Here is a 14,700-nt window from a genome sequence, read left to right as displayed (position 1 = left end):
TCAAGAAGCTTGACACAGCCCAGGACAAAGCAGCCAGCTTGATTGGCATCCCATTCATTACCTTAAACATTCACTCCCATCACCACATGTGCACAGAGGCTGCAGTGTGTACCATCTACAAGATGGACTGCAGCAACTCACCAAGGCTTCTTGAACAGCACCTTCCAAACCCAAACCTCTACCACCTAGAAGGACAAGGGCAGCAGATGCATGGGAACACCACCACCATCACCTGCAAGCTCCCCTGCACACCAAACACCATCCTGACTTGGAACTATATTGCCATTTCTTCACTGTTGCTGGGTCAAAAATCCCAGAACTCCTTTCCTAACAGCACTGTGGGTGTACCTATACCACATGGATTGCTGCAGTTCTGATGGGCAATAAGTTCTGGCCTAGCCAGTCATTCTGTGAATAAATACATTTGAAAAAAAAACATTTTTGTTGTACTCATAACTTGTTTGTAATTTTTGGACCCACTGCAATCTGGTTTGGATATACCATCTTCTGAAATATGAAATTCTGAAGTATCCTACTTGATGCCTAAATTCTGCCTTTGGCAAACAATAACCTTGATAGCTACAAGTATTATATCAGCATCTTGGGGGTTACCATTGACCAGAAGCTGAACTGCACTAGCCATTTAAATACTGTGGCTACAAGAGCAGGTCAGCGGCTAGGAATCCTATGGCGAGTAACTTACCTCCTGACTCCCCAGAACCTGTCCACTATCTACAAAGCACAAGTCAGGAGTGTGATGGAATACTCTCCACTTACCTGGATGAGTGCAACTCCAGCAACTCTCGGGAACCTGGACACTGTCCAAGACAAAGCAGCCGCCTTGATTGGCAGTCCATCCACAAACATTCACTTCCTCCACCACCAACGAACAGTGGCATCAGTGTGTACCATCTAGAAGATGCACTGCAAGAACTCACTCTGGGTCCTTAGGCAGCGCCTTCCAAATCCACGACCGCAACCATCTAGAAGGACAAGGGCTGCAGATACATGGGAACATCACCACCTGGGAGTTTCTCTCCAAGCCACTCACCATCCTGACTTGGAAATATATCGCCGTTCCTTCACCGTTGCTGGGTCAAAATCAAGGAACTCACTCCCTAACAGCACTGTTGGTGTGCAGCGGTTCAAGAGGAACTCACCACAACCTTCTCAAGAGCAATTAGGGATGGGCAATAAATGCTGGCCTAACCAGTGAAGCCTACATCCCATTATTAATTTAAAAAATTGTATAATACATTGGTAGAAACATCAGAATATGTTCCTAAATAAATAACTCTTTGCCAATCTATTATATAGAGTATCTTATTGGTTCTTCCAAATAATTTTATTGTAATTTTAGTGGGATTGAGCATTTTAATATTATCTGAATTTCTAAATTTAAGTGTGAGAAATATGTAATCTTATTTTTTCAGTAAGAAAGAAAGCAACTTATGATAAATTTGGTATGGAGGGATTGAAAAGAGGTGTTCCCATTGAATTCGATGAAACTGGTGCTTGGACATCTGGATATACTTTTCATGGAAATGCCCACAAAATCTTCAGGGATTTCTTTGGTGGAGATAATCCATTTGCAGGTATTTCTGTTAGATTTCAAAATAACACTGTGAGAAGTAATATTAACACAGGGATGACATTATGCATTATCTACTGGATCATGAATAAACTGTTTGTCAGCACATGCCAGCTAGAAATGTATGCCTGTCAGTGGCAGTTTGTAAAAATACATGCCTTCAATTGATGCCAGATATATCCTGTTTCATGCAAAGAAAGAAGTTTTTTATATTGCACTGTTCATGACCTCAGAACGTCTCATCTGGTAGCATCTGGATAGATTCATACTTTGTTTTTGAAAGTAAAGATATGCTTATCCAGTGTTTACTCATAACTCAAACCTTGACATGTGTGGCTGCCTCTAGTGCTTGAATGACTTCATTGTATCTCAGCAACCAGAACTGCATGCAGTATTCAAACTTTGCTCTGGACAGAGTTTGATCTCTTGACTTGTATTCTACCATTTTGACTGTCAAAGGCTAGATACCAAGCACTGTAAAATATTTATAAGGGTAGATTTTCCCATTCATTGACAGCATTCCTGTGATATACTTCTAAATTATGAAGACAGGTCGTTTAAGCCTACCTTGTATTTCCTTGAGCTTATAATGTTGAGGGATGATTTAATTGAGGTGTTTAAAATGATTAAAGGGCTTAATAAGGTCGATACAAATAAACTATTTCCTCTGGTGGGGAAATCCAGAACAAGAGGGCAATATCTTAAAGTTAACCTAGGCATTTAGAAGTGAAATCAGGAAGGACTTTTTCACACAAGTGGAATGGAAATCTGGAACTCATTCCCAAAAGGCTGGGTCAATTGAAATGTCTAAGACTAAGATTGATAGATTTTGGTTGCATAAGGGTATCAAGGGGTATTGAACATAGATTGGGTAAAGGAGTTGGGCTAAAGATCTGCCAAGATCTAATTGAATGGCAGAACAAACTCACGGAGCTGAATGCACCTAAATTCCTATGATGTGTGCTGACAGCAGACATGGGTGAATTTTATGGTGGGGATGGGTGGTGCACATAAAACCCACCTCCCCCTCGACCTGTCCCCCAATTTACGGGGGTGCGGCTAAGGTGTCAGGCAGCCCATCCGCCCTTAGGCCTTTTAAGGTGCTTATGTGGACAGTTAACTGTCACTGTTGTATGAAATACAGCACCTAATTTGCACACATCAAGATCCCAGAAGCAGCAATGTGGTAATGACCAGAAGATTTCTTTTGGCGATGTTAATTGAGGGATAAATGTTGGTCAGGATACAAGAGATAACTCCCCTACTCTGAAATAGTCCAGTGATCATGAAAGGTGCTATGTAAATGCAAGTTTTTCTTTAGAATATAGATTTTAAAATTTTGTCATATTTGTCTGCTGATATAAAAGTAAACATCAATATCAATTATACAAAGCATTACTTAATTTATCTTCTACTTCCTGAAATCAGCGACTCTTAACATGACTTTCACTGTGATGCCTTACTTAAACTGTGGCTAAAAGTGAAACTTGCATGACTAATCAACTATGGATACCTCACAGCTGAGTTAACACTCCTAACTTTCCTGCAGAAATTTCTCAACAAAGCAGAAGCAGGAATATTGGTTAATTTTCCCCTCCAACCCCACCTATTTCCATTATTTTTAAATCTTTTATGCTCCCCCCACCCCCACTAGAGCTATACCTTGAATGCCCTACCATCCATTCTTAATTAGCACATTCGTTTAGATAATATCACCAACTTCAGCACCTGTGTTCTATTGTTCTTTTGTCTGTGACATCTTTTGATAATTTGCTCCTATCACTGCTTGCTTGTCCCTACAACCACACCACCCCCCTTCACTTCTACGCACCCACCCACCGACCCCCCCCCCCCCCCCCCACCACCACCACCACCACCACCACCACCACCCCACCCCACACCTTAGACCAGCTTATATTTCACCCCTCTTCTTGGATTCACCTAGTTCTGTTGAAGGGTCATGAGGACTCGAAACGTCAACTCTTTTCTTCTCCGCCGATGAATAAACTGTGTATCTCCTGAACCAAGAGATTTGAGGATTAAGAAAAAAAATTGAGGAGGGTAAAATAGAGTAGATGCATGCAATGCAAGATGAAGTACTGAAAGATAAATAGAGGTAAGGGTAGATTGGATTAAGAGGGAAAAAAAGAGACTTAAAAAAATTAACAATTTTAAAATCTAAAACAATTCACAATCTGAAAGAATGAGACTTCGTACTTATAATTGTTTACTTTCTGGGAAAGATAGATTGATAGGCATCATTAAAACTTATTGTGATTAAACGGGTAATTACAGTATTAATTACTAGACATGACTTCTTGTGATGAGTTTGATGAGTAATTAATGTGCAAATACTACAACTACATAAAAACAATGGAGAGGTTAAGAGATGCCATTTTTCTGAAGCTAATGGCAGAGCATGGCAAATTGTCCAACAACTAGTGGTGATTCACAAGTCACAGGATATCTCTACCTTGCTACAAGTTGCTGGTCGAATTGCGCATTAGTTATTGCATGTGTCATTCAGATGGCTAGATTTTGCTGAAAATAATGCTAAGTGTGTCTTAAGTATTGGATTATTATGTTTGACTAATAAAATTCAAAATTTACACTTGTGAAAAACAAATTCTAGTAATGTTAAACTAGCAGATTGCCTCATCAAGCATGTCAGTTGCTACCCTGATTATCCCTTTCCATACTGGTCTATTTACCATGGTCTCGATAAGAACTTTATTCAATACATTACAAGCAACAAAAGACAATTCAGTCAATAAATTTAATCCTATTTCTGTCAAACATTTAATTTGGTCATTTTGCATTTTTAAACCTTATTTTGGAACATTAGAAATTTCAGTTACTGAGACAAAATGGCCGATATTTTGAGCAATTTGTGGAAACCCAGTAGCCAGATTATGCAACTACAGGGTGATAAATTCGCTACAAGTTAGCAGCAATAATGTATTACAAAGTGACATCTTTAACATTGAAAAGGCCTATCACATTGCCATCTACAGCATTAATAAGTACTGTGAGTACTTAAAATGAGTGTCCATTGTACTGAATTTAATTTTTGGTTGTTTTCAGTATTTAATTTTTCTTTATTCTTCCTTCCTATTTTTATCCCTTGATTTTTATTCACTGAGCTAGATAGAGAGATAAAAAAAATCAGAATCCAGTCTGAAAATGTCTATAGGAAGAAGCAGAGGTTGAACTCAGCCCTGCTGACACTTAGGCTTATACCATGTATAAAGAATAAATATTTAGGCAAGTGCTGGATGCAGTTCTGAAGGGAGGAAATTTGGCAATTTACTTTTTAAGTATGGAATAAAAAATAGCATTTGACCTGTCAAACATCTCTCGTCCATGACCATGTACAATTTGTGGTATATATCTATGCAACCCACTCAGTCGCTACACAAAAGGGAAAGCCTACAAAACGATAAAGGTACCTGATATTTCTTCTTGGTTCTGAAAAGCAGTCACGTGGAACTCTAGTACATTGACCTAACAACTTACATCATTTAGCTCTATCCAATTGGATTCTATTTGTAAGATTGTCCAATCAGCTGAGAAATAATTTTATACAGAATTCGATAGTCAATATTCTTATGACCTGCAATGCTATTCTTCACCAGCTTTTTATCTGGAATCGATTCAATTTCAGATTGACAACCTCCCCTGTCATCAAGGTGTGGATGAAGTAACACTTCCTCCAGCTGATATTTGGGAAGACTGAAACTATCATTGTCCAACGTGTTATAAATTCTGCTCTATCTTTGCAAAGCTCTCAAAACCAAGCTGACCCTTCCACCATCCCTCGGCATCCATTTTCTCCCCTCTGTAAAGTGCCATGAAGTGTTTTTACATTAGAAGTATTATATAAATAGAAGTTGTTGTTAGATGCCAATCCAAGCTAAATGCTATCCATTAATGTGTCATCTTGCCAGCTGTGTGCTGCCATGCACTCTGGTGATATAATTTGATAATTGGCCATTTAGAATTGGAATCCAGGAACAAAAAGGGTGCAGATCTTTGCTGCACCAATACTGATGGAAACCATAGTAGGTAACATGCCAGTTCCACTCAAAATGTCATGTCTCTCTGGGTGATACAATGACATTAATTAATTCTTCCAGCAGCTGAAAGACTTTTCAGGTGTATTTTTTTTTCAATATGTGGATTGTCAGTGTTAAGATTTTTTTTTCACTTTTGATTTCAGGTTAATATATCACGGACAAAAGTAAAGTTCCCTTTACTCTGCCCCATCAGTGTGTTTAACCTCAACTTCACAAAGCCTCCCTCTGCTCCAGTGTCAGTAGGTGGAATTTAATGCCCTCCCCTCAGGCAAGTTTGGAGGCCGGGGACATTCAATCGGGCTTCATGGTGCTGGGTGGGAACTCCACTGCTTTCCTACCTCTGTCCTAATTGAGTCTGATTAAGCCTAATTATTGCCCACTTAAGGGCCTCATCTCACTTTGGCTGGTATTCAACAAGTAGCAGGTGAGGTAGTTGCCAAGCAGGTTGGGTTTGCTTACGGGCTCTCGGGGGAGGTCTCTCATTGTCAGGCACTTAGCGCCTGATGGAAGGACCCTGCATTGGAAAGGAACATAAGAACAAAGGACTTAGGCGCAGGAATAAGTCATTGAGCCCTTCGAGCTTCCTCTGCCAGTAAGCTCATGGCTGATCTAGTTGTGGTCTCAACTCCACTCTCCTGTTAACCCCCAAAACCCTTGGCTCCCTTATCTATCAAAAATCTATCCAACTCTGTCTTAAATAAATTCAGTGACCCAGCCTCCACTGCTTACTGAGGAAGAGAATTCCACAGACTTACGACCTCCTGAGAGAAAAAAAATTCCACATCTCCATCTTAAGGGAGACCTCTTATTTTTAAACCATGTCCTCTTGTTCTAATCTCCCTCACAGGAGGAAACATCCTACTGGTGTCCACCCTAATCAAGTCCCCCCAGGATTTTATATGTTTCAATAAGATTGCCTCTCATTCTTCTAAACTCCAGTGGGTATAGACCCAACTTATTCAAACTTTCTTCATTAGACAAGCCCTTCATCTCAGGAATGAGTTGAGTGAGCCTTCTCTGAACTGCTTCTAATGCAATTACATCCTGTTTCAGCTAGGGGACCAGAAGTAGTCACCATACTCCAGTTGTGCTCTCACCAAGGCCCTGTACAGCTGCAGTAAAACTTCCTGCTTCATTATTCCATTCCCCTCACAATAAATGCCAACGTTCCATTTACCATCCTAATTACTTGCTGTACCCGCATGCTAACTTTGTGATTCATGCAACAGGACACCCAGATCCCTTTGTACCACCAAGCTCTGAAATCTCTCTCCATTTAAGTAATATACTGCTTTTCTATTTTATGCTATACTGCTTAGAGCCACTCCCCTGCCCTTACTTCCCACCGCCCTGCACCCCCACCCAGCCAGCGATCCCTTCCTCATGATCCTCATCCCGCCCTCACTCACCTGTCGCCTGGGTCCCTCATTGATCTTGGGTGCATTGTCCACAGCTACCACTTCTCCTGCAGTGAAGCTAACGGCAATGAGTTGCCGGCCTATAAGTGGCCGGCAGTCCTTGGGGCAGGATTTCTGATCTCGGCATCCTTGATTCCGGAGAAGGCAGGCTGTTGGTCACTTATGTGCCTGACTGGCACTTAATATAGTGGGACTTCCTCAAAGAACATGGTGCGGGGCTCTCGGTGGCTCTCCAGGTGGCGGGCTGTACCCCGGTTGCCTGAATTAACTTCTGCCAATGGCCAGAATTTTTTGCTTGGCATGCAGCATGCGCCCGAACAAGCTTGAGCGTAAAATGATGCACAATGACATCGGCGAGTGTCCCCGATGTCATCGCGCACGTGCGACATTTCGGTTAGCAGGCCTGCGCGGGAGTTGGAGCACCCCTGCTGACAATCAAGCGGCCTATTAAGGCACTTAAACAACTAATTGATTGGAATTTTTTGTTGCCTGTCCAACCATTTGGTTGATGGGCAGGTGAAAAGGCCGAGCAGCCTTTGCATTTTTGGCAAAACCTCATCCAGAGTTGGGATGAGCTTTCAACCAGTGATTTTTAAAAAAAAGAATAAAAACTTTTTACATTCATATTTAAAATGTCCCTTCCCACACATGAAGGGACACGTTTTCATTATTTTAAAAATCTCTATTCTTATTGATGAAAATCTTCAGCTCCCTGAGACAGCTTTGTGCCTCAGGGAGCTTTTACTGTGCGCACCTTTGCAAACGTCAGTGCTCACACTCCTCCCGTCCCCATGCTGAGCACTGCAGCACGCGTTTCACACTGGCTGGCCATTAATTGGTCAGCCAGCCTGAAATTGCGGTCGGGGCCCAAATGGGCCTGCCTGCCAGATGAGGGCAAAATTCTGCCCAATGTCTCTGGTTCCCATCCCAGCTATTCTTGTTGCTTCACTGAAGCAACAATTTAGTGCTGAATTATGGATGATTTTTAAAAGTTAATTTCTGTGTTGAAAGTTCCCATTACATGATATTAGGCTCAAAAATAAAACAGTTGCTACAGCCCCAAATAATAAATACTTCCAGAATTTCTCATGGACTTAGTTAACGTTTCTAGTTATATGACAGGATGAGTAGATGACACGGGTGGGGACTTGACTTGCCTCACCTGGTCTCTGCCCATTTCCATGCATTGCCCCTGCTGGATGTTGGAAACATGAAAAATAGATGGTAATGGCAGAGTGGTGTCATACATTGCATTTTCTGTCCTTACTACCATAGCAGCATGGAATGCCAATATTCCTCTTAACTCAACCTGTCTGACAGTTCAATTTTTTTAAAGCACTAATTTGATGTTTTGCTGTGTTATTTAAATTGCTTGATTCAAATCAGTGCTTAAAAATGACTTTGAATTGTCACACCCAGCATTGCCAGTGATGATGGTGAGCGATTAAAAATGAAAGTGCAGTGCAGGGAGATAATCCATTGGGAGCCCAGTAAAAAAAATGTTCCACTTCAGTAAATTCACACCTGTCAGAGAGGCAGAAATTCTGTCCCACCATGCTTTCAGTGATACAGCAGCCAAAGGGAAATTCTCAGCCAGAAGGTCTGATATTTTAAAAGTGCCATTTATAAACAATTTGTTTCGTACCTTGAAGTATACACGCTGGAAATATTAATATTGAACATAATGCGAACACTTAGAATTGAACATTTTCTGATATGAACCTGGAGGTGACAGGAACATCACTGTGGCCACCCAGGTCATGCATGACTGACCTTAACAAATCTTCTGGGGTCAAGCCTCTTTAAATATTAGGGAGAGCTCCCAGTTTATAATCCACTTGTGACCAGACAGTCAGGCTTCGATTTTCATCTGCATGTCAGGTGGGCAGAGTCTGCAGAATTCCTGGCTCCGCGAGCCCGACTTCATGGGCTTTCCCTGTGGGAGATTTGTAATTGTTGCTGCCTAGTCAAAGTATACTCTAATAAAGCGTTAAAGTGTGGAGTGGATTCTCAAGATACAGCCTTGGAGATGGCATTGTCCTGTCACTGCTATCTGGTACAGGTAATATGCAGTCATGCACTTAGCTGCTAAGACCCAGTGAATGATTGATGAACATTTCCATGGCCATTATCCCATCCACTTGCCCTCTTGCCACCCATCAATCAGGATGCGCCCACACAGCTGACTCTTGACCAGGCCCCCCTCATCTGCAAACTGTCATGACATAACAGTGTGACTAAAAGGGAGTAAACCAGCAGGACTGCCAGTGGTCGCAGAGCACAACATGCTACCTTGGAGTCACAGCCGCCACATACATGGAACCAAGCATTTGTGCAGAGCCATTTTCTCCACCACACCTTAACAATAATCATTGATGATATGGTGAAAATGGTTGGTGCATGTAAGCACACAAAAGTGAATGAGAGCATTGCAATCTGAATGGCTCATGACCCTTTTCACCTTACATTTTTATTGATAGAATGTAACACAGAGGAGATGCGGGGAAGGATGGGTCCAGCTGCTCCCCACTTTTCTGACCAGGACCTTCAAGTTTTGGTGGAAGAGGTCCAGAAGAGGAGATTAGTCCTCTACCATACAGGCTGGCATAATGCACCTACAACAACCAAGTAGGCTTGGATTCAACTTGCAACTGCAGTGAATACAACAGGAGACCATCAGTACTCATGGATTCAGTGCCAGAAAAGGTTCAATGACCTGCTGAGTCCTGGCAAGATGAGTAGCTTCGCTCATCCGCACAGTCACTCTGCGTGCTGCAGCTAATGTGCAGAACTGGCACATACCTCTGCTTCAGCACTGAGGCTTGTATGAATAAGCCACTCATGTAGGGGTGCACAGAACAGATGTGAATGAGCACTATGATGCACAGACACAGCGAAGGAAAATATCACTGCATGCACTATATACCAGGCTAACATGAAATCATGTTATCGTTGCAACCGAAAAGGGTGAAGAACACTAAGGAGATGGCCTGGACTGGGGGTTGGTCAGCCCGGCTGAGACCAATTTGCTCGGTTGAACAGATGGCCATGGAGATTGTCGGGGTGCCTGAACATCTGTGTGTTGGTGATGGTGAATCGCTGGTAGCAGGTAATAAAAGCAATGTTAAAATCACCTTGGCACATAGTGGTAATGGTAGAGGTCATGATGTCGCTTTGCTGAGTGCAAGGGGATGTCAGCATGAGGGGGAGTTCAAGGATGGTGCTGCATCATATGGGTAGTGTAAACATGGTTAGCGGCAGTGGTATGCACCAGAGCCATACCTATATAACTTCTTTTGTGTCTCACACAGGTCTCAGCCCTAGTCCCTCACTCGCTGCCCCTCACCCCTCCACCGGGCCAGATCGTCTTTCGGGCATTAAGAGGAGGAAGAGATGTCCAAGGAGGCAGTGTCACATCTGACTAGCCCACACTCTGCCAACTCAGATACTAGCACTCAGGAGGGATGTAGCACATAAGTAGTCTGTGGCACAGGGTGAAGGGCACCACACCAGAGTGGAGGAAGAGTGTCGGAGTCAGAGACATCTGTGCATAGTCCCCCTTGGAAAAGGGAGGAAAGTTATGATGATGCTCCAGTCGGCAAGAACATGGAGCCTCAGGAGTCACCTTTTGGGTACAGTATTTGGACAATCAGCAGCAGATGTGTGGAGATATGGTGGAGTTCCCAGAGGCCGTGGGAGCTCTAGGACTCTGAATAGACGAGTCTATCACCGTCATAAGCTCCACATTGTCCCAGGGGCTCAGCTGCATGAGCTCCAACCATGAATGATTGGCTACTTCATGGAGTGAAACATGCAGCAGCTCTCAGAGTGGATGCAAGAGCTGCATCTTGTCTAGGAAAGGATGCATGCCTCCATTGGTAGCCTGGATCAGTATGCTTTGCATAAGTCTGACATCCATGGAACACATCAGGAGCTGCGTACCCTTAACAGGACGGTTGCACTGTTGCCCATTCCAGCAGCCACTATCAAACCAGGGCCGTGGAGGTAACTGAGGAGGGTGAAAGTGTGGGATTTCTTAGGACCCTCATCTCCTTCCACCTCACCAGCCCCTCCGCCAGAGCCTTCGTCTGTTCTACTTGTGCCTGTAATCACAACTGTCCATGTAGAGATGCAGAGGCTGCAGTCAGAAGGAGGTCCCCAATGGGTGCCTGCACGATGAAGCCGGCCATTATGTTTCTCATTGTTTTGTAGACCGAGAAGTATGCAGCCCTGCCTCAACCTCCTCTAAGGCAACACAGGGCACTTCATAGGAGTGTGCATGAGCACAGGGTGCCGTCTCACCTAGAGCACTAATGGGTTTACTGTGGTTACACTTTTCAAATTGTATATGTCACATTTGAGCACTTTTTGAATATATTTGCATACATCCGTGGATGACTTGGCGTGTTTGTACTCTGCAGAACTCAAAAAGAATGGTAACATTATATAGGACATTTTTACCAGTGACAACAAAGGCAACATGCTGAGGTCCATCTCGAGGTGAAGTCATCAGGAGCAAGAATCCAGTGTTCAAAGGCTTAAGTGCTGAGATGCTCCTTGTATCTTTCATTGTCCATCCAAATTTGACTTTTAGAGAGGCTTGATGATCACACTCCACACGTAGAAGCTGGGCAGCAGGTGCATCTGAAGCATACATGCTGGGAGCAAGAGACTACATGGCAATGTCACACATTGACCTAGACGTAGGCATTGCAGCTCGACAGGCCATATATGCTTCAGGGAATATTGCTTGTCTGTTGTGCACATGACTTTGGCAGCATTTGCATTCCAAATGGCAAAGGATGTGCCTTGTGAGGGAAGCAGAGGTTTATGGAAGTCTGGAATGTTGCATATGTCGCCCACCTCAGAAACTGGGCAATTGGCCAGAATGAATGGTGCACAAGTTTTTTAAAGAGCTGTTGCTGCACAGTTGTGGGCTCATACTGCGCAATATGCCCTATCTGCATATTTGCTGGCATATACAATCCTATTAGCATTGTAGAGGGTGTAAAATTTTAAGTCATGTCACTCTCAGCATTGTGGGCATGGTTTAATTATGGACCAGGTGGCTGCTTTGGCGCCTTATTTAAAGGCACTGGCATTTATGTGAGGGGTCCAGGTTGTAAGGACTTCTTACCATGTGTGTTTGAAATAAATTGAGGCCCATGGATATGATGGTGAGGGTTTCTGCTATTTTAATGTAACTGGGTCAAACTCATTGATTTCATTCTCTCCCTTGTGGGAGATGGGCATTCCCTGAGTAATTGTGGCATCAGTGTAAAAGGTTCTTTACTTAGAAGTTGTTCACCAGGGACTGGCTGATGGTAAGTGTGATATAGGAGGACCTTAAATGAATTGATTTTGCACAAGGACACATGCTAATCCCAACCCGGGCCCATTCCCTCCCCTGCATAAATGGTCATTTCCATGCTCGGAGATCAGATCTCAGATTTCCAAGCACGGCCTCCATTTTTGCAATGACATTGAGGCTCTCCGTCATAGTGAAACTTCATACCTCACTGTTTGAGGGTATGAAAAGTATCTGGCAAGGTCTGGGTGTATTCCAGTGAACAGTAGCAAGATGACTGAACAACAGTTTCCTGTTTTTCACACATCTGAATCCCATTGACAGAGCCCAGACCACTGCCTGCAAAATCTATCTTATAGTGTCCATGTTTCACTTACAGCGTGAGACGACTTTAAATAATACAAAGAACTATGTGGCAAGCTGGATTATTTTTACAGGCAATTGAAAGGTGAAGTGAATTTAGCCAGAAACTGTCTCAAAAAGAAATGCACAAAAGTGTAATGAATACATCTGGTGCACAGCCACAGTTGCCCATTACTGAAGATTACCACCCTTTACTCTGCAGATTTTTTTGATGCAAAAGGAGAGATAAGCCTGGGATTTGGAGGGCTACGAGGGCGAGGAGTTAAGAAACAAGATCCCCCTATTGAAAAGGAGCTGTATTTATCTTTAGAAGACTTGTATCATGGATGCTTGAAGAAGATCAAAATCTCACGCAGGGTATGGTACTATTATTTCATTGAACTGCTATATTATAGTTGTAGTTTTATTTTATTACACAGATTGAGATTGAAAATCTGCAGGAGAATGGATCCTTTGAGTTGAACTATAGCATTCTAAGTACTGTCTGACTGAGATAAACTAACTCAGAACTGATCCGAAGTTCAACTTCAGACCTTCTGGCATGTATGACTTAGTATTGCAATAGGTGGTTTACTGAATTGTTGGGTGAGGAGGGTTCTTTTTTTTTATGGCTACTGAAGGAGAAATGATAATTTGGATATTAAGTTATTACCACTCGGAGGATTTTTATTACCTGAAACTAAAATATTTTTTAAATATTGTTACATGTGATGGTGGCACACATTAGTTCTCTCCATTCATCTTTGCCATGGAGTAGTAGGACAGAGGTACATGGATCTGATTATCAACAGACCAAGTTCCTGGTCTTAGCTATGTACTTTCCAGCGCAGATTGGAATCAGGATTTAAAACTCAGGGCATTTTTCATGTCCTCTCTAAGAAGTTAATAGCAGCTTGCCATTCGCAGCCTGGTGGAGATCAGCAGACATTTCAGTCAGCTTTTAACATGTGAGCATCACCAGTGCCTATATCTCCAACCACTTGGTAAGCAGAAAGCCAAAAAAAAAATCTATGACATTTGCTACATCCTCCAAAGCCAACATTTATATTTTATATTGGCCTGAAAAAAGATGAATTTCACTTTTAAGGGCAAGGTTAAATTTATAACTGAATTGATTACAGGCCTGAATTTTCGTGGGAATGGAAAGGGTCTCTAGCTTAGCCGAAATGGTACCGGAGCCCCGATTCCAGAAGTCCTGCTGCTGAACCCGGCACTCACCATTTTTGCCGGGGGTGAGGAACAGGTGCAAGTTGTAGTTTGCACATCCATGGTTCATGGAGGGGGTTGCACATTGCAAAGTGCAGCTACGTTCAAACAGATCCAATTTTCATTAGTGGGATGTCCAAAACTCAACTTGTGGGCTTTAGACCTTTGAGGTGAAGGTCTAAAGCTGCCGGAGTTGTTTGGAGAGGTCCAGGGACCCCTTTGGGGGAGGTAGGATGCCCTTTGGGTAAGATAAAGTGCCATTTAAGAGAGGTAAGATGCTCTTTAAGATTTGTAAGAGCAGACATGAATGTGTGTAAAAATGGGATAAGCTCTGAGGAACTGTCAAGCTATCCAGGCATTTAAACCTCCTGCCCTTTGATTTAAAAAAAAAAGTCTGCAGTTTAAAAGCTATCACTTCTTGAAATTTCACTCCGTCTGTTGACATAAGCCCTGAGGGCTTACCATTATAGGATTAGTGCTGCATGACTGATTCAGCAACCTATCATTATTACAGTGGGGTGCCTGTCAGTTCACAATTTGATTGAAAGCTCCAAGTAGTTATAAAATCTACAATAGACACTTAGAACTTTATTTTCTTTCATCTCAGCATGATCCCTGAGGTCTGCCCATGTGAATACTGGATGAGTTGCATGGAGGTTGTAAAAGCAAAGGGTGATGGGTGGGGGGCATGGGTTGGCATGAATGCCACTAAGTTGGCATGTGGCTATAAAGGGCCAT

The 14,700-nt window shown here is 42.7% G+C and overlaps 1 protein-coding gene across 5 annotated transcripts in view; it reads left to right on the top strand.

Annotated features, from left to right (window-relative positions):
- The window catches only part of dnajb13 (DnaJ heat shock protein family (Hsp40) member B13), a 61,119-nt gene that overhangs the window by 17,387 nt on the left and 29,032 nt on the right, over positions 1-14,700 (top strand). For 4 of the 5 annotated variants that reach the window (XR_005944440.1, XM_041199303.1, XM_041199301.1 and 1 more), the window contains exons 3-4: positions 1,434-1,595; positions 12,959-13,113. Coding sequence is in view for 4 of the 5 variants with exons in the window: in XM_041199301.1 (XP_041055235.1) it covers positions 1,434-1,595; positions 12,959-13,113 (317 nt within the window). In the remaining variant the exon portion in view is untranslated. The remainder of the gene's footprint in view (positions 1-1,433; positions 1,596-12,958; positions 13,114-14,700) is intronic. The other variant, XM_041199302.1, reaches the window with a different exon arrangement.

This window comes from Carcharodon carcharias, chromosome 11, assembly GCF_017639515.1.
Source record: "Carcharodon carcharias isolate sCarCar2 chromosome 11, sCarCar2.pri, whole genome shotgun sequence".
Lineage (NCBI taxonomy): Eukaryota > Metazoa > Chordata > Chondrichthyes > Lamniformes > Lamnidae > Carcharodon > Carcharodon carcharias.
This window is presented reverse-complemented; position numbering and strand designations above follow the sequence as displayed.